This window comes from Delphinus delphis, chromosome 18 (assembly GCF_949987515.2).
Source record: "Delphinus delphis chromosome 18, mDelDel1.2, whole genome shotgun sequence".
Classification (NCBI taxonomy): domain Eukaryota; kingdom Metazoa; phylum Chordata; class Mammalia; order Artiodactyla; family Delphinidae; genus Delphinus; species Delphinus delphis.
The window spans coordinates 67,510,807-67,531,663 of record NC_082700.1 but is presented as its reverse complement, the minus strand read 5'-3'; the positions used below and the strand labels follow the sequence as shown (position 1 = coordinate 67,531,663).

The following is a 20,857-nucleotide window of genomic DNA, read 5'->3' as shown; positions in this document are numbered from 1 at the left end:
GAATATGCGGATATGGAAATCTAAAAAAAAAAACCTTACAAATGTTAATATTTATTTCAGTTTTGAAGTATAAAGCTTGACTCATGGAGCTTTATATAGCTTTCTTGAATTATTTTGAAAGGAATGTTGTGTGTTAAGATCTATAAATATAGTTACTGAGAAACTTTAAAAAGTAATACAAAGATAATGTGATACCTAGTTCTAGTCTAATAAGTCAAGCTTTATGATCCAATTTGATGGCGATTTTAAGTCATACTCTATAGTCTTCTTAACCTACACTTACTAATCCCCAAAACAAGCAAATGGTATTAGGTCTCATAGCTACTTTGCTTGTATAGTAGGCTTGGCTGTGAAAATATTAATAAGCTTGTGTCACCAGCCCAAACTGCTCCCCTATCTCCAGACACACATACACACCTGCCTAATCAACAGCTCCACTGGGTTGTTTAATGGACACCTTGAACAGAATTATCCACAGTGGAACTGATTCTCCCTGCCTCTACCTGCTCTACCTGCACTCTCCCTCAGTAGATAAAAGCTCTATCCTTCCAGCTGCTCAATCCCCAAAACCTTAGAGTCATCCTTGATGCCTCCTTTTACTTTTTTCACACTTCACATACAATCCTTTAACAATTCTTACAGTTCTAGCTCTAAAATATATCCACAGGATCCACCACTAGCCCCTGGTTCAAACCATCCCTTCTCACCTGGCTCTCACGGAATTCATTAAACTAGTCTCTGTTTCTGCCCTTGCCTCCATTCAGTTGATTCTCAATACAGAACCAGAAAGATCCTTTTAACTAATCAGGTGGTTCAGATCAGAAACGTGGGGTCATTCACTGGCTTCTCTCCCTCTTCCACCCTCTCCACAGTCAACTGGTCGATCAGCATTCCATCCCACCTCCTGAACACCCTCTGTATCTATCTGCCCACTTCCCTACTTCTTCCCTGCCACCATCCCCTATCTCTGGGAACTCTCTAACAGTCTCTTGACTGGTCTCTGTGCCTCCAATATTGCCCAGCTCCAAACGATTCTCCACATAATGTTCAAAGTGACTTTCCTGAAACATGAATCTGGCCACGTCACTGCTGTTTAATATTCTTCAACAGCTTCTCAATGACCTTCAGAATGCACAGCTTAGAAGTCCTTCAAAATTTGGTCCCTGGTATTTTTTCAGCCTCCTCACTTAACATTTCATCCAGGGTACATCTGTATCCCTCCCCCAAATTCCCACTCAAATTTCTATCTTTGCGAGCAGTAGACAAGATTTAAAAACTAACATTCTAGTATTTTATAGTTTCACATTTTCATTTAGATCATTAATCATTTCAATATAAGCAATAAAGTTGGAATCTACCTTATTTTTTTTCTAGATGGCCACCCCCCCTCATCCAAAACTATTCATCAAATCTATTTTTTCTTTGTTGATACACTTTTGTTAACCTCCAAATTTAGACTCATTATTATTATATATAGAAAATATTTACTTGGAATTTCTTCACCAATCCTCCTAAATCTCTCTTTAGGATTGTTATTTATTTATTTTCTACTAAAGTATTTCTATAGTAATTCCTTCAGGTCTGACAGACTGATTCACTGCTCAAGTATTTCTACAGACATTCCTTCAAGTGAAGGTGTGTTTGTGGTCAACTGGTTTTGTTAGTCTGAAAAAGGTATTTCACCTTCATTTTTGAAAGACAGCATCTCTGAGTACATGATTCTATGTAAATAGTTAATTTCTCTCACTACCAATTTAAAAATATTATGTTTTGAGCTTCCATGGCCAATTTAATTGTTTTTCCTTTGCAGATGTTCACTCTTTTTCCCCTCTGGCTGATTCTAAGATCTCTTTTCTATGGTGTTCTGTGGTTTTGGCCAGTTGATCTAGGTGTGGATTTCATTTTATCTATTCCTTGGATATACTGTGTATCCTTTATCTATGGATTCTTATCTTTCATCTGTGCTGGAAAATCGTAGCTGTTACTTTTTCATATATCTTATACTCTGTCATTAATAATCTTAATGTCTGAAATCTTTGGGACCTGGTGTAAATTTGTTGTTTATTGTAAATTTTTGTGAATTTCTGATGAATAGATCATACTTTATTGACCTTAAATGGGGAGAATCTTGCAAATCCAAATTTGACTTTCCTTCAGAGTATTTCTACTCGATTCTGCTGAGAATCAGAAGGCATTTACTAACCTAGAACCATTTTGCCCCCCTTCAAGAATCCAGGCTTAATACATAGGAGATCAAGGTTCACCATGACCCAAGGATTAATGTCCCAATTGGTTAAAAACTTGATATGAGCACGGGCCCAAAGGAGAACTTCAACTTCTCATGCTTGTACTGCTTCCTGCTGTGGCCTCACTCAATTTGGGGGGATGGGGTGGATCTGGGGGAGTCCTTGGATACCTTTTTTTTCTTTTTTTTTAACCTATCATAAGCCCAGCAATGAATCAAGTCTGGTACATCAAGGGCTAATTTGTTTTTTCATTCATTCAACAAATATCTGTTATCACCAACTATATGCTTGGCACTGTTTAAAACACCAGAGGTACTACAGTGAGTATAACAGAAAAATTCCTCTTCTCATGAGTACACCTTCTCATTGGAAAGGCAGACAATAAACGAAATAAGTAAAATATATAGTACTCTAGATGGTGATAAGAAGTATGGATGTGGGGTGTGGGTGGAGAGGATGTAATTTTAATGGGATGGTGAGGAAGGTCTCACCAGGAAGATCATGTCTCAGTGAAGACCAGAAGCACGTGAGGGAGCTCTCTGAGGGATGAACACTTGAGGAAGACAGAAAAGCAACTGTAAAGGCCTGGAAATGGGAACCCGCCTGAGGTGTCTGAGTGAGGAACAGCAAGGCAACCAGCATGGCTGGAGCAGAGCTCCAAGAGCTACTGCAGAGCCTTATGGGCCACTGTAAAGACTATGGCTTCACTGAGTGCAGTGGAAGTCACTGGAGGGCTGTCATTGGGAGTGAAATGACCCTGAACAGATACGCTCTGATGGCTATGATAAGAGACTGGCAGGAGGGAAAGAATGGGAGCAAGACTGGAAATAGGGTTTCCTGGCCTGTACCCCAAGGCCACCTCTGTACAAATAAAGAAAAAAATTCCATTAACTCAGCAATTATTTGGAATTGTCAATTATGAACAGAGTATTGTGAAATTATTTTAATCAAATATTTAATAAGGCATACAACCAATAAAATCATGGAAAAGCAACTGTGGAGTTCAAGTGCTAAAAAGCTTCTAAACATTAATATGTTCTTTTTTTCTAATTAGAAAAAGAGAGATGGGGGGAGCTAAGAAGCTGGGGAAGAGAAAACAATGAAAATCTGAGTTTTATGTATTCATTACAAGTAGTGATTCTTGTGGAAATTTTGTTAAAGAGCTGCTAGGAAATTAAAAAGTAAAAAATGTAAAACATTATGGAACTTAAAATGCAAATAGATGAAGTTGAGGCATTAATTACTTTGAATCCACCAAAAGGTTGAAATGATAAAAACTCAGTTAAAATTAATTTTTAAAAATTAAACATACACACATACAAAAGTTGCTTGGGAGCTATTCTACTCAACTTTGCTGTTTCACAAACGGAATGTCTGCTGGACATAGAGACTCTGACAGAGCTGATGGCACGTAAATGAAAAGAGGGCAGAGCTGGAGCTGTGCACCTGCACCCTTTCTGCAACCTCTACTGATGCAGATGAGGCTGTGAACAGTTCAGCTCTGAGAGCTGCGGTCACTAAATTTCTACAGAAAACCAATCCTTAAGGATCATTTTCTTATTTGAAAATGTGAATTCAGGGTAACTTTTGAGAAGAATGCTTTAAAAGCAGATTCTGTCTAAAGCTATTATTTAAATTTTTTCCAAAGAAAAAATAAAGACTATCCTCGGCAGACCAAAGAACAGTTCAGATGTTTCACTCACTGTAGAATCCATCTGATTATATCTGGCAATATCTTTATGCAGCGTCCGTAGCATAATCATAGCCACCATTCCAGACAAGAAGAGGACAATGACCAAGGAATTCATGATGCTGCAGAAATAAGCATGTTAGGATTAATCTACAGCTTAATCTTTGGAACAGCAAAACTCTTTAAAAACTATTTATTGAGTAACATTAAAACAGCATTAATCAAATTAAAAACTTGACCTAAAATCCAACAAATTCAATGAACTGTGTTCTGCTGCACGGCCTTCTAGTGGATACATAACTGTATGTGCTTATCATAATATAATTTTGTGGTCTGTTGAGAACTAGAATTTTTTTTCTCCACGGTCAACATTAATAACTACTGTGCCCAAATTAGGGCAACATAAGCTGCAAGGATCAACAATGGACTGGTCTGTACCCTCAAGAAATCTACTGAAAAACAGTTACTCAGTAAATTAATGAGTATCAAAAAAGATTAGTCAGTAAAGTAGGAAAAGGAGAGCGACGGCACCATGAACAGCTCTCTAGATAAAAGTTTTGAGTCATGCTTAGAGAATAATAATAATAATAAACAGTCGTAACAGCCGCAGTGGCTTGTCTACTGAGCCCTCTTCCGTGCCTGGTAAGGTGCTCAAATGCTCTGTTTCATTACCTCCTTCAATCCTCAGAATAGTCCCATGAGACAGGTTATTTCTAGATAAAGAAATGTACTCTGAGAAACTGGGTGATCTAGCCTGACTCACAACCAGTGACTAAAAGCCAGGACTGAATCCAAGTCTATCTAATTCAAAAGCCCAGCGTTCTGAATAACTGGAGAATCAGAGTGAATGGGATGTTCAAAGGGACAGAGAATAAAATAAGGACAGAGCATAAAGAAGATTAATTCTATACTCTTACCTAAACCACTGAATGTGGGTATGAGGCATAGATTCCAGAATGTAGTCCCATCTAGATGCCCATCTGATATTCTTATCTTCCTAGAGGGATTTAAAAACACACACACTCTTTAAATAAGAATTTGCCAATGAAGCGTATTAGGAATCCAAAAATTTCCATTCACAGCTTAACATTCTAGTCAATAGATACAATTCCTCATTATCATAACTTGGGTTAGTCATGAGACTTATGGACCTAGATTTACTCAAGTCTCAGGAAAATTAGGATAAAATTAAGCAGTAAATAAAATATAAGAGTTCCTAAAAGTATCTACTTACTTGTATTTTTTTTAAAGTCTTACTTTAAATCTTAATTAGCAAAGGCTTATTTTAAATGTCAAGATTTAGAGCTTTAGAGTATTTAATTATTTTCAGAAAATTGAGTGGAATAGCTTATTCTTTATTCTCTTTGATGCTATCTATCTATACCTATGAGACATCTAACCAGACCAGAGTCATAACCTAGGTACCTGAGCATCTGGCAGGTGTCACCCACACTGAGCTCTTAATACCTAGAAAGAAATATGTACAATTTACTGCACCAGGCTTGCAAAATTACACACTATTTAGGTAGGGACAGTAAACGTCACAACTATATTGGATTGCCAAGATAGTTTATTAAAAATAGAGGTGGAATATTGCCCAAGATTCTCATAAAATGAACTTTTACTTTCCTCCTAAGAAAACACTCCCTTGAATTACCTAAGAACCTATATAGATTATCTACCATCAGGAAACTCTCCATTTAAGCTTACACTCAAATCCTGATTTTAAAAATGGTGTTGTTTGCCCAAATGCTTGTTGCATATCTTTGACACTTTCATACCATCCTTCATGCCTCATTTCTACCTTTTGCCTTGTTTGTATCTCCTATGGCTTAACACTTTTAATCAGGCTCAGTTCTCCAATTCCCCATACTTCTTATTTAAACGAAGACTTAGTTTCGAGGGCAATTATGTTGCCTGGTGCACTGACAAACTATTCCAAAAATTAACTCATTAAAAGCTTACCTATTTGACAAGCTAATCATATTTTTAATTAGTTTAAGTAATATGAATTTAAAATCAATTTCTGAGTTATACTAAAGATAAAAATCACACTCACCTGGAAGCTAACAGAATAAGTATAGGCAATTCTGATCTCCCCAGAAGCCTTGTTACTTATATCCATGGGGGGTCCAGAGCAGTCTGTTTTATCTATATGGGTGTGCTTGAAGCTGTGGGAAGAAACATTTTGGCAAGATGCTGATAAAATAGTTTTTTTAAATGGAGTAAGGTTAGAGATTTTGTATGTATTTCACAATGCTGCTGATAGTCAAAAGTGATTCATATCACACTGAATAGTACAAATATTTACTTCATATAAATAAATGGCTTAGTTATAAGTGTACAAAATTGTTATTCAAAGTAAGAACCAAACTTTGGAAAACATTACTTGAAGAGCATTAAATAATCTTTAAAGAAATCAAAACAAACACTGACGGAGTTTAAATTAACTGCCATCCTGTTACGGCATGCATTGCTTTACCACTAGTGGCACAAGAAAATGGCTATATCAGCTGGGTGGGGGAGTGGGGAGTCATGGAAAGAAAAGAATACTCAATCAAAGAAGCATCTCACAAATAACTGAGGAGTACTTTCACACTAAAAAAGCTGACAATTTGAAGAGATGCCCTTTCAATGACTTATCACATACTGGCATCTAACACTGCATGGAGACTTTCGAAATGACACACTAATCAGCTCATTTGGGCCTCTGAAAGCCGCAAATATCTGAGGTAATGCTTTTCCACTGTAGAAGGGAACATGGTCCTAACCACTTATGTTCTCCATTCCAAGCTGACATAGAAAAGCTGTCAAAAACTGACTGAAAAACAAAACAAAAAGGCACCCTGGCTACTTACCATGACAGGAAAATAAATATTTGTATGGTTTCTCTGGGAAACCCATAACTCAATAACAAACCATGCTAAAGGAAGTTTTAGTAAAATCAATTAAAACACCAAATTATACGCCAGAATACTGATTAAGGAAAAAGTTAATTGGTCCCAAAATATTTATTCTTTGGGTCTAAATTTCACTTACAGTTATTTATTTTTATCTATTGTATAATTACCTTTTTGGTTCAAGTTTAGCAGCCACTAATCTTGCTCCCATGGATCCAGTTTCAACAACATGGTAGTATATTTTGATATCAACATGGTTAAAGATGTAAAATGTATCTCTTTCATGGAATTCTGACTGTGGAGCAGAACTTAAAGTTAGTGGTAGAAAACTGGCTATAAAAGTGTCGAAATATAAAATTTTAAAATAAGCCAAAACAAGTAAGAAAATTTGAACTTGGACAGAATTTTAATCCTTCCCCATAAAAATGTGTAAGTTTTAACTTTTTTTTTTAAATTGTAGTTGTTTGTTTTTTTTTTTTTTTTGCGGTACGCGGGCCTCTCACTGTTGTGGCCTCTCCCGTTGCGGAGCACAGGCTCCGGATGTGCAGGCCAAGCGGCCATGGCTCACGGGCCTAGCAGCTCCGCGGCATGTGGGATCTTCCCGGACCGGGGCACGAACCCATGTCCCCTGCATCGGCAGGCGGACTCTCAACCACTGCGCCACCAGGGAAGCCCTGAAGTATAGTTTTTAATAGAAGTACAATGCTGTGCTAGTTCCTGGCGTACAGCAAAGTGATTCAGTTATATATATATATGTTCTTTTCCACTGTAGGTTATTACAAGATATTGAATATAGTTCCCTGTGCTATACAGTACAACCTTGTTTATATTTTATTTATAGTAGTTTGTATCAACTAATCCAAAACTCCTAATTTATCCTCCCCCCCTCTTCCCCTTTGGTAACCATAAGTTTGTTTTCTATGTCTGTGAATCTGTTTCTATTTTGTAAATAAGTTCATTTGTATCATTTTTTTAGATCCCACATATAAGTGATATCATATATTTGTCTTTCTCTGTCTGATGCACTTCACTTAGTATGATAATCTCTAGGTCCAACCATGTTGCTGCAAGAGGTATTATCTCATTCCTTTCTATGGCTGAGTAATATTCCATTGTGTGTGTGTATATACCACATCTTCTTTATCCACTCATCTGCTAATGGACATTTAGGTTGCTTCCATGTCTTGGCTATTATAAATAGTGCTGCTATGAATATTGGGGTGCATGGATCTTTTTGAATTAGTGTTTTTATCTTTTCCGGATACACGCCCAGGAGTGGGATTGCTGGATCATATGGTAACTCTATTTTTAGTTTCTTAAGGAACTTCCATACTGTCTTCCATAGTGGCTGCACCAACTTACATTCCCAGCAACAGTGTAGGAGGGTTCTCTTTTCTCCACACCCTGTCCAGCATTTATTATTTGTAGACTTTTTGATGATGGCCATTCTGACCGTTATGAAGTGATACCTCATTGTAGTATTTTGATTCTCATTTCTCTAATAACCAGTGATGTTAAACATCTTTTCACGTGCCTACTAGCCATTTGTATGTCTTCTGTGGAGAAATGTCTATTTACGTCTTCAGGCCATTTTTTTGATTGGTTTGTTTTTTGTTGTTGTTGAGTTGTATGAGCTGTTCGTATATTTTGGAAATTAAGCCCTTGTCAGCTGCATCATTTGCAAATATCTTCTCCCAATCTGTAGACTGTCTTTTCATTTTGCTTATGGTTTCCTTTGCTGTGCAAAAGCTTATAAGTTTGATTAGGTCCCATTTGTTTATTTTTGCTTTTACTTCTATTGCCTTGGAAGACTGACCTAAGAAAACATTACTACATGAGAAAACATGTCAGAAAATGTTTTGCCTATGTTCTCGTCTAGGAGTTTTATGGTGTCACATCTTATAAAGTCTTTAAGCCACTTTGAGTTTATTTTTGTGTATGGTGTGAGGGAGAGTTCTAAGTTCACTGATTTACATGTGGCTGTCTAGCTTTCCCAGCACCACTTGCTAAAGAGATTGTCTTTTCTCCATTGCATATTCCTGCCTCTTGGTTGAATATTAATTGACCATAGTTGTGTGTGGGTTTATTTCTAGGCTCTCTATTCTGTTCCACTGATTCATATTTCTGTTTTTCTGCCAATACCATGCTGTTTGGATTTTTGTAGCTTTGTAGTATTGTCTGAAGTCTGGGAGAGTTATGCCTCCATAAGCTTAAACTCTTTATAAGCCAAAACTAACTGGCAGAGGTACAAATTACACTTCTTTAAAGTTTTAATTTTTACATAAAACTTTAAAAGTACCTGACAAGACATCTCTTATTGTCTAGCTTTTCCCTTAGAAAATAAAACAGATAAAATTTTAAATATTATATGTTATGAGCATGCTAAATGTTACACATTTTAACACTTTTCCTCCACAGAAGTTTAAAACTTCAGAATAAACCAATAACCTAAATTATTCAAGAGTCCTTGGTCAACTCTCACAAAAGCATTAACCAAATAACCAGTTTCATGATCAAGCTCAGGCTAACTTCTACTACCAGGTCATATTCATTAAGAGATTAAATCAGGTTGACTTCATTATACAAAATTTAATATATATCCCCAATAATTTTGATTACTTTCTAAATTAATGTCTTCACTTTATTATTTTATTTTTTTAATTGTAAAAGAATGGCCTCAAAGATTGACACCTTTTTAAAAAGGTATAATATCAAACTTTTACAATACAATATTCTATGGACTTAAATTTGCCATACAAATTTCATGGACTTATTATGATGTCTTTTTGGCAGTCAACCATGAACCTTTTTTTAATATGTAAGATTTATGAATTTAACTTTTAACAGAGTCAGAACATACAAAGTCCTAGCCCATAGCATAGTGTTTAGCATATAAGAGACACTGCCAGTAAATGTTAAACTGAATCTGAATTATTTTAGTTCTAGAGTTATAAATTGTTAATCTGGCTTAAATTTAAAGACTAGGTATGGGAATTCCCTGGTGGTCCAGTGGTTAGGACTCAGCGCTTTCACTGCAGCAGCCCGGGTTCAATCCCTGGTCGGGGAGCTAAGATTCTGCAACCTGCACGTCACAGTCAAAAAAATAAAAAAAAGGACAGAGTAGTTGTCCTTCAGAACATCTGAACTGCACTCATTCAATGAATATAACAATTTTTGTCCAGATAAAGATTGACTCCTTCTACCAAAAAGCCATATTTTAAAAAATAGCATAGAGTTACTTTATCACAAACTTACATTAATAACACAGGCATCTTTTGCATGGCCTTTATCTGTAATGTAACAGCCAATAGGAAATCCAGGATTACAGAACCTCTGACCATCTTCAACATCATAACACCATGTTACCGGCATATTATCCACAATCCTATGCACAGAAATAAAAGTCAAGTTAGAAACCACCAAACATGACTAAGAATTACTTCCCAAATCTGTGTCAACACTTTGTAAAATTTAAATGTCTAAAAATGCCTTAACGTGTCAAAACTACAATCAAAGAATTTTGATAAAATGTGGTACTTCATAAGTAATAGTATTGTGCCAATATCTGACACACTGTAGTGGGAAAAAAAAAATCCCTACACCTTCTTTGAAAAGGAGTAAATAAATTAATTTACTACGATCGCTAATATAACAATACCATTATCTAGACACCTAAGGATAATTTACCTTCAGCGAACACTCAACAGCTCTAAATAGGTGCAAAGCAATATATTTAGTTCCTTGGGAACAGTTTATGGAATAGTATAGAAACAAACGTCTTTTATTACTCAGGTAATTCAATAAAAAGGAGAAGAATATAACTGCCAAGATATAGGGAAATATTCAACTGAAGGGCCACGCGAAAAAGTGAAAATAATAGTATCATCTATTAAAACCGTGTAAATCCAACTTATGTCTAAAAGAAATGCTGCTATAAAGTTAGAGAAATAAATCTTTCAAGTTCTATAGTGAAAAAACTTTTTTTAAAAAAAGGATAAAAATAAAGAGTAAAATTTTGTAGTCCTGTATAATTACATTAAAGTGCAAGCATAGGGTCTCCTATGCCCAAAACGCATCACAGGATACAAATTTTAAAAATTACTAAAAATATACTAGCTGTATTACAGTCATAAGACAACACTCCAGGGCATGTTTTATTTGTGAATTAATGTATGCCTTAGGAAGTAAAATTATGATTCTATATTCACCCAGGGTGTACGTTAATGACCTAATAAAACATGTCTCGTCACACTTAAATGCTATTTAATAGTACCCAATATACTAAATTTTAGAATCACCTACACTATTAAGTTTATTATTATTATAGCCAGCAGGCTAGTAGTTCCCATGAAAATACTAAAATATCAGAAGCATGAAAACCATGCTATATAATATAAATAATTCAGATTTTTTGGAGGCCTCAAGAATCAGTTAATTGCTTTAATATTTTAGATAGACAATGAAGTTCAGTCAATGAATATAAAAGAGCAATATATTAATTTTAATATCTTTACACTATCAGAGAGAGTACTACATAAAATTATAGTGCTAGTTACAAAATGAGAATTAAGGGGCAATTTAGGGTTTTTTTAAAGGTGAACATCCTAAATTTATCATTTATATAATGCCTTGACATAACCTTTGCCTGGCTGGAAACAAAAAAAACCCAACAAACCCTTGGAAATAAATGTAAGAAAACTTAAAGAATATAATTTTCAATTACTGCCTTGCTAAATTGGGAAGTAGTAGCTACTGAAATTCATAACACCAAAAATATTTAAAAATTCTATTTTCAATCTGATATAGTGAAAAAGAGTAAAAGAAGAGGACTCAAAAGGTTAAAGGTCGAATGACTGGCCCCAATTTTTTACCATTAAGGACTGCCTTCCATTATTTCCCTCTACCCTCATGGGCTCCATCTGAAACACTTCTGGCAGTCAAGCTTCATTTATAAATAACTCAATTTTCCCAATAAATTAATTTCTAGAGTTTCTGATGAGAATGGAATAACCCATGTTGCCACAATACACTCAAAAAAATAAAAAAAGTGCAGCCAAAAGCAAAGAAACTTGGTATTTAGGTTATTCTACATAGTTTTTAAAATTTATTTATTTTTATTTTTTTTCATAGTTTTAATATAAGTTAATTTACACTATCTAACTGGGGTTTTGAATTTTTGAAAATAGCACATCATTCCCCTTTGCCAGCCTACGGGATCCAAGATTGGCACTCACTAGACTAAAATATCTTCAAAGACCCCTCTCTGTCCAATAAGCCAGAGTCTGGTGGTTTTATGGTACTAAAAAAATTTAAGTACTTTGATAACTAGCTAAATAAATTACACTTTTATAAATAAAATGTCACAAAGACGTGGAAACTTAGGCAAAAAGTATAATCACAAAACTTGTAGAGTAGAGGGAATTCAAGTGTCTGCTGCTGGTATCAAAACATTAGTCAGGGGACTTCCCTGGTGGTGCAATGGTTAAGAATCTGCCTGTCAATGCAGGGGACACAGGTTCGAGCCCTGGTCCGGGAAGATCCCACACGCCGCGGAGCAACTAAGCCCGTGAGCCACAACTACTGAAGCCCATGTACCTAGAGTCCATGCTCAGCAACAAGAAAGAAGCCACTGCAATGGGAAGCCTGCGCACTGCAGCGAAGGGTAGCTCCTGCTTGCCGCAACTAGAGAAAGCCTGTGTGCAGCAATGAAGACCCAAAGCAGCCAAAAATCAATAAGTAAATAAATTTATATAAAAAAAAATCAATCAGTCTCAAGAATCAAGAAGTAGCTTAACGTTATTCACAGAGTAAGCCAAGAAGATCCTCAAATTACATTCTAAAGTCCCAAATAAGAATTGAAAGTATTCATCAATTTAGATATAAAAATTAACTACTGTTAATTAACTGACTGTTCTCTATAATGAGAACAATGAGTTGGTGCACTAACAATCAGTCATTTTATTCATTCAGAAGGTAGTGTGGTTAAAGTGCTATGGGGGTAACACATATATATGGAATTTAAGAAAAAAAAAATGTCATGAAGAACCTAGGGGTAAGGCAGGAATAAAGACGCAGACCTCCTAGAGAACGGACTTGAGGTTATGGGGAGGGGGAAGGGTGAGCTGTGACGGGGCGAGAGAGAGTCATGGACATATACACACTAACAAACGTAGTAAGGTAGATAGCTAGAGGGAAGCAGCCGCATGGCACGGGGATATTGGCTCGGTGCTCTGTGACAGCCTGGAGGGGTGGGATAGGGAGGGTGGGAGGGAGGGAGACGCAAGAGGGAAGAGATATGGGAACATATGTATATGTATAACTGATTCACTTTGTTATAAAGCAGAAACTAACACACCATTGTAAAGTAATTATACCCCAATAAAGATGTTAAAAAAAAAAAAAAAAAAGTGCTATGGGGGAAGAACTACAGTTCATTCATGTGATGGAATGGTATACAATTACAAAAAGAATGAAGTAGATATAGATCTATAGATGTGCTTTACATGGAAAAATGCCCATATTTTCTTAAACAAAGTGATCAATTTCAGAATAATGTGTACAATAATTCCATTGTTATTTTAAAAGGTACATACTCTTTTTTTTTTTTGCGGTACGTGGGCCTCTCACTGTTGTGGCCTCTCCCGTTGCGGAGCACAGGCTCCAGACGCACAGGCTTAGCAGCCATGGCCCACGGGCCCAGCTGCTCGGCGGCATGTGGGATCTTCCCGGACCGGGGCACGAACCCATGTCCCCTGCATCGGCAGGCGGACTCTTAACCACTGCGCCACCAGGGAAGCCCGGTACATACTCTTTTATATACCTACATGTGCACAGAAATCTGGAAACAGGGCTTTCCCTGGTGGCGCAGTGGTTAAGAATCTGCCTGCCAATGCAAGGGACATGGGTTCGAGCCCTGGCCTGGGAAGATCCCACATGCCACGGAGCAACTAAGCCCGTGTGCTACAACTACTGAGCCTGAGCTCTAGAGCCCGCAAGCCACAACTACTGAGCCCACGTGCCACAACTACTGAAGCCTGCGCGCTTAGAGCCCGTGCCTCACAACAAGAAGCCACGACAATGAGAAGCCCGCACACCGCAACGAAGAGTAGCCCCCACTCACCACAACTAAAGAAAGCTTGTGCACAGCAACAAAGACCCAACACAGCCAAAAATAAATAAATAAATTTATATTAAAAAAAAAATCTGGAAACATACAGGAGAAATAATAGTGCTACCTCTGAGGAGCAGGATTAAAGAAGTTGAGGGTAGTAGAAAACACTTTGTATAATCTTTCATATTTCTAAGGGTTCCTGCTATTTCATCTCTGTCAACTCTGCTATCTATGCTTAAAATCAAATTACATAGTAAAAATGTCTGAAGTCAGCCAAGGACAGAAATATACTCAACTAATGGTTCACATAAATGCGTCAATATGAATCAAATATTTTCTAAATGTGTAATGAACTGATTTAAGGACTAAAGCCCATTGCCTAGAATTACCAGACTGTATATCTGTGATATGGCTTAGAGTTTTTGTTAATGGATTCAGACCTGAAATAATAAACTTTTCTGATTCAACTACAAAAATCACTATCCACCAGCATTGTTCCAGTTTATTTTTTTAGGCAGAATTGTTTAAGTTTGCAACTATTTTAAATTATTCTTCTTGTTATTAAGCATCTTGGGATCAAAACAGTACCTATGTTAATTGCATCATAAATAAGTTAAAAATATTTCTAAGTACTTTATTGTCAGGAATCTACTGAAGAAGAGGTGCTTCTATTATCTTTAAGAGGAAGACTCTAAACAGGATTCTAAGAACAGAGGGTAGAAGAGAAAGCTAAAAATCACCCATAGTGGGCTTCCCTGGTGGCTCAGTGGTTGAGAATCTGCCTGCTAATGCAGGGGACACGGGTTCGAGCCCTGGTCTGGGAGGATCCCACATGCCGCGGAGCAACTAGGCCCGTGAGCCACAACTACTGAGCCTGCACTCCGCAACAAAAGAGGCCGCGATAGTGAGAGGCCCGTGCACTGCAATGAAGAGTGGCCCCCGCTTGCCACCACTAGAGAAAGCCCTCGCACAGAAACGAAGACACAACACAGCAAAAATAAATAAGTTAAAAAAAAAAAAATCACCCATAGTGACCTAAAGAGTCATTCTTTCATTCAGTCAACAAATGGACAGCTGTCAGAGTAAATGGAGGTAGAAGGGGTGAAAATGAGCCTTAAGGCTCATAAGGACTGAGCCTTAAATATGATTTTGAAGGCTGGAAAGAACAATTTTAAGCAAAGAGAAAACACCAAGGGAAACTTTTCAATTACTGATGAATGAGAAATGTATCCTGAGTTACATTAACTCAGCAATTAAGTAGTATTCTCACAGTAGCTTACAGGAAAAAAGCTCTTGGCTTACCAGAAACCAAAGAAATGAAGACATGGAGGAGACTTTCAAGTTCCTGTTAGCACTGAGGGTCAGATGAGAAAGAAGCTGACGCATGTGTAACAGGTACGTTTCCTTCCTTCTAACAGAGCTCTGCTATAGGAGACTCATTTCTATGTGGTTCAGTTGTATTTTACCCAGGTCTAGCCAATCAGAGTGAATCACCCTAATCACAGACTCGTTCATGAATGGGCATGTGACCCAGGGTTGCCCCTCTCTAGGACTTTTTTGTTCTACGAGGATGGGGAGAAACCAAGGAGGCAAGAGGGAATGAGAGGTTCCAACAGTCCTACTGAGCCACAGGATCTGGTCATGTCCAAACTGAAATCAATGGTTCTCACCTCCCTGAGTGAGGGCAAACAGGTCTGAGATAGTGACAGGACAAACATTCAAGAGGAAGTCTACAAAAATAGTCTTCCTGTTCACCACCTCCAGCACCTTACACTTTTTGGAAGAGGCAAAACGTATGTAAACCATGACCACCAGAGAATACAGGCATTTGTTGGCAAAATTATCTGGAAGAATAACAATTGGTTATATTTAAAAAGTTGGGTTTTTGAGACCCTTTTTTAATACTGTTTGAATATTGTATAGTAAGTAAATACTCCTGGGGAAGCAAAAAAAATTTTTTTAATGCTTTTTGATTATAATGCAAACTGGTAAAAACATTGTTAATGTTACGTCATGTTTATAAAATAAAAAACAGATTACACAAATTATAAGTATTTTTATTGGAAGTAGATGCTATTTCTCAAATATCAAATGAAAGTTAAATTTTGTTTTCCTATGATCTTTTTCACGGCCTGCAAGTACAAAATAACAGTATTTTTCTAGAAGACTGATCCAGGTCCTTTCCCAAAGCACAAATATGCTCCTTTTAACTATGTATGAATAAAAGAAGTGCTCTAGGAAACAGGTCTGTGTACCTAAACAAGTACCAGATATTACAATAATCTAAGTGCAGAAAATGATGATACTTTAAGCTGTCAACCTTAGTAATCCTCTGGCAAATAAAAGTCACTACTTCATATTACTAATAACAAAAAAAGGAAATAAATTTATTTGCTATTTTTATAGAATCAATGAAGTATTTACACATTCAATGAAACAGAGGTTTCTTCTTGAAAAGGAAAAAGCCCAAAATCCCAAATCTCCACGTCTTACCAGTGATGTTGATAATTCAGTAACATGCTTTTTTTCAAGAATTCTAACTTTTGTTTGTCTTCAGCTTTCTCTGTATGGTATGTTTTTGTACAAACAAGCTTACAGGTCTCCTCCTTATTAAATGTAAACTGTATTAAAATAAAGTGGAAAGCAAATTAAGAAAAAATATCCAGGTCCTTCATGCCTGTAACATAAATAGAGTAAAAGCACTGGTCTCCTTAAATTACTTAAGTACATTAATATTGATAATAAACATATAGATATTCCCCACAGATCAAGCAGATTTAAATTTCAATCTTATTCTGTTTCTCTAAAACACTAAGTCATCAATTTTTCTTTTAATAAGTAACAGTTTTTATTTTTATTTTTGATAATTTCAACCAACCCATCTCTTAAATATAAGTGAGTCGTAGGAGGGGAAAACACCCACACGTAGAACAAAACAACATCAGTATCTCCATAATAATGTCCCCTGATAATGTTTTGGAAATTATGGATTTGAAGGCTTCCTATTAATAAACAGGTAAGGTTTTATGTCTATGTATTATTCATTCAGTGGATATTTGTTAAGTGTCTCCTATGCACCAGGTGATGGAGGTTCAGCAGTGAACAACACAGACTGTGATGACACAAGAAAAAGTTAAATCTGGATGTCTAGAATCAGAATAAATGTGATTCTTTTTACTCACATTTGAAAAGATTGTCAATTTTTAGGCTGGTATGTAACAACAAAGTTGAAACAAAAATTGATAATTTTTTAAACCAAAGTTTAAAAACTAAGGAGTCCTCCAATTCTGGAGTCTAGGACTTATTTCATGAGCATGAAAACACACACATTATATTATTCACAACATATTATATAACGTAGGTTTACTTTACCAGGGCCTATTTATGTCTTAATTTAAAAAATCCATTTCCTAGTTTTCTTAAGGCTATAATTTATTAAACTAATTATATATACTCCATAATGTAACTATATATAGTCCAATACACCTTTTAATAAATTCAAACTTTATTACAGGGAGTAAAAAAAAAACCCAACTTGCGTATGTTTCACTTCAGAGTAGTCCATTCTTTTATACATTATTTATTAAAATCCCTAAACCAGTTATTGTACATCATCTGACAAACCAATGTTTCAAGTGTAGTTCACTGCTGCCACCTGTCAGCCAATAGTTTCGTTCTCAAGGCGTTGCTATTTCTGTGAATACCGCAATATTTATGTAAATATTTAATAGTTTAAATCTTATATGAACCTTATAGGTTCCATCTAAAAGACCGGGAAATGAAAAAAACAAACGTATACATACTAAGGAATCAGAGGGATGTGTCAAACTTAAAGCAGAGAAGAGACATTATTAGTTACCACAAAAGTAGCAAATCTTACACCGCAGTCCGACGCTCACTGGGCTCAGGCAAGTCAACGGTGTGTTCAATTGTGAAGGAAAATAGCAACCCTAAAGACGACACTTATCCATCATAATAAACGCTTATTACCTCATGTAACCCTCCTAACAGCCCTATGACGAAGTCTTCTTTGCTGACTCCTCCTCCATCTTCCTGACCCATTAATACCAACTGCCCCAAGGCCCGGTCCTTGGAATTCTTCTCTTCACTATTTTTACCCACTCCCTTGGGGAGTTGATCAATTCCTGGCTTCAAATACCAACTATACACTAATGGTTCTCAAATACACGTATCTAGGCTGAACCCCTCCTCCAAACTGCAGACACGTATTTTCAACTGTTAACTCAACATCCCTACTTGTATGCCTACCAAACATCTCATGTCATGTCAAAACAAACTCTTCCCCATTCCCTCCAAACCTGCTCTTCCCCCAGACTTTCCTATCTTAGAAAACAGAAACTCCACACCCCACATCCCACCTCTCGGCAAACTGTTGGTCCCAACGTCAAAACACAGCCAGTTTCTGAGATGCTGACCGCTTCACAACTCCCACCCTTACCCCAATGATCTGAGTCACCATTAAGTCATGCATATTTTCAGGACTGATAGCGAGAGACTCCTAACTTGCCTCCTGGCTTCTCACTCTCCCACGGTCCATTCTCTCTACAACAGTCCTGGTGATCCTGTTAAAATCTAACCCTACCCAAAACACTTCAATGCTAACCATCTTGCCCAGATGTACAGGTCAAAGTCTTTACAATGGCCTATGAGTGGACTACATGATGTGGTCCTATTACTCCTTTGCCCTCATTTCCCACTATTCTCTGTCTTGCTCACCTGCTTGAGTCGCACCAATTTTTCTCTGTACCTTGAATACACTGGGCGAGCGACATCTCAGAACCTTTGCTTTTGCTGCATCCTTCACCACATCCTCCCCTCTCCCCACAAATTCACATGGCTCACTCCCTTACTTGCTTCAAGTCTTTTGCTCACCTCTCAGGTAAGACTTTCTCTGGCCTATTTAAAATTGAAAATTCTCCATCCACCATCCCTGATTTATCTTCAATAGTTCTTTCATCAGCAACTGACACACCATGTGTTTCAGTAATTCGTTTTGTTTCCTTCTCCCCATCAGAATACAAGTCCACGAGGACAGAGACTTTTTTGGTTCACTGCTGTACCCCACAACTACCACAGTGCCAGGCACGTGAAAGACATTCAGCAGTTGTGTTAACTGACTGAATGAGTGAATATGAGTGGTTAGACTTGAGATTTTATGATCCTATGATAGGTGGCTCCAGCTTCACATAATGCACACGATATCTTGCAGTTTTTTTCCTGACCTCAACAAAAGTCATCGATAAAATGGCAAAGCAGATTTGGGGTTTTGTTTTGTTGCTACTATTATTTTTACTGCAGATCTAAAAGAAGGCAAAATTCTTTGAAAAGAAAGGATAAAGAATCAATACTGAAATCAATGCTGAAAAATACATCAATACATTTATGGTTGCCTTGGGGAAAAAAATCTGATATCTTGGTCCCATGTTTCTGTTAACCTATGCCTTGATCTTAAGAAATGCTTGCTCTGTTTCTTTAAGCTTGGGGCTTAAAGAACTTGTTTTAGCACAAATCTTGATCCTAAAAAATTCTAGAAAACTCTGGGAAAATGTTAGGTGCACATTCTTTCTCCATTTTAAAACACTCCTTCTGTTCTTCTATTTTACCTCAACTCCTAGGACAAAATTAAATCTGAAAAGCACTAGGCCTGGGCTTCCCTGGTGGCACAGTGGTTAAGAATCCGCCTGCCAATGCAGGGGACACGGGTTCGAGCCCCGGTCCGGGAAGATCCCACATGCCGCAGAACAACTAAGCCCGTGAGCCACAACTACTGAAGCCTGCATGCCTAGAGCCTATGCTCCACAACAAGAGAAGCCCACGCACCGCAAGGAAGAGCAGTCCCCGCTCACCTCAACTAGAGAAGGCCTGCGCACAGCAACAAAGATCCAACGCAGTCAAAAAAAAAAAAAAAAAAAAAAAGCACTAGGCCTAAAAGAAGGGTCTTTTGCATAAGCAAGGCATAATCTTTACATAAAAATAAACGAACCCTGAGTAGAAACCTACTGAAGAAGTAATTTGCCTTTAAAGTCTACACCAAAGGGACAAAACTTCTCTATGGATTTGCATATTTTGCTGTTTACTGTTGGAGGCTCCTGTTGTCCCTCAAGTTCACTGAAGGTGTTACTGATGCTCTTCCCGCCGTCCATCATTTCTTAAGATCAAGGCATAAATAAACAGAGAGATGGGACTGAGAGACCAAAGGAGTATTTTAAGGTAGTTATACAATTTAATAAATATGCTGAAAAATCATCCTCTGCTATAAAAAGAATGCAACAATTTCCAAAGTAATCTTTTAAAATATCACATCAGGGAAATATTATACAATTAATATGCTTGCCCTACTCAATACCACCCATGTCCATATATTTTGAGTTCCTTCTTTCCCAGTGACTTCATCTCATTAGGTCTTCAAATCTACTGTCTTTGGAAAAAAAACAAACTCTGGCATCTTTACGGTAGAAAATCTCAAATTAAAACATTTTAAGAGGACATACTTACAGTTGAAAACTATGAACCTGTAGTGAATTAAAGGTGTACAATTATGTCTTCCCCCAGTGCTTCACGGTGTAGATACGGTGCTGGAGTAAGAGGTTAATGGGACTAACCGAGGCTTTTGGGGGATTTGCTGGACAGATGCTCAACGTAGTAAGGGCCAAGGGAGACAGAAGGTGGTGCTTAGTGAGAAAGCAGGCAAGGCAGCTAATCATGGGGTCACAGAAGAGACGGGTGTGACACCAAGAGAGGGAGCTGTTAGGCTGGGGTCAGGTTACAGTCACTGAAATGAGTATGCCCACAGGGACAGATGCCCACAGAGAGTTAAAGAAAAATGCACAGTGCAGAATAATATTTTAAAACATAAACACACACATTTAATTCTATTTATATATGCTTG

The 20,857-nt window shown here is 37.1% G+C and overlaps 1 protein-coding gene across 1 annotated transcript in view; it reads right to left on the bottom strand.

Annotated features, from left to right (window-relative positions):
• TM9SF2 (transmembrane 9 superfamily member 2) overlaps positions 1-20,857 on the bottom strand; it is a 57,043-nt gene that overhangs the window by 20,424 nt on the left and 15,762 nt on the right. Inside the window, exons 3-8 of the mRNA XM_059995700.1 lie at positions 16,441-16,578; positions 10,092-10,221; positions 7,007-7,131; positions 5,996-6,107; positions 4,854-4,933; positions 3,950-4,058 (exon numbers count right to left, since the gene is read on the bottom strand). Coding sequence (XP_059851683.1) covers positions 3,950-4,058; positions 4,854-4,933; positions 5,996-6,107; positions 7,007-7,131; positions 10,092-10,221; positions 16,441-16,578 — 694 coding nt within the window. The remainder of the gene's footprint in view (positions 1-3,949; positions 4,059-4,853; positions 4,934-5,995; positions 6,108-7,006; positions 7,132-10,091; positions 10,222-16,440; positions 16,579-20,857) is intronic.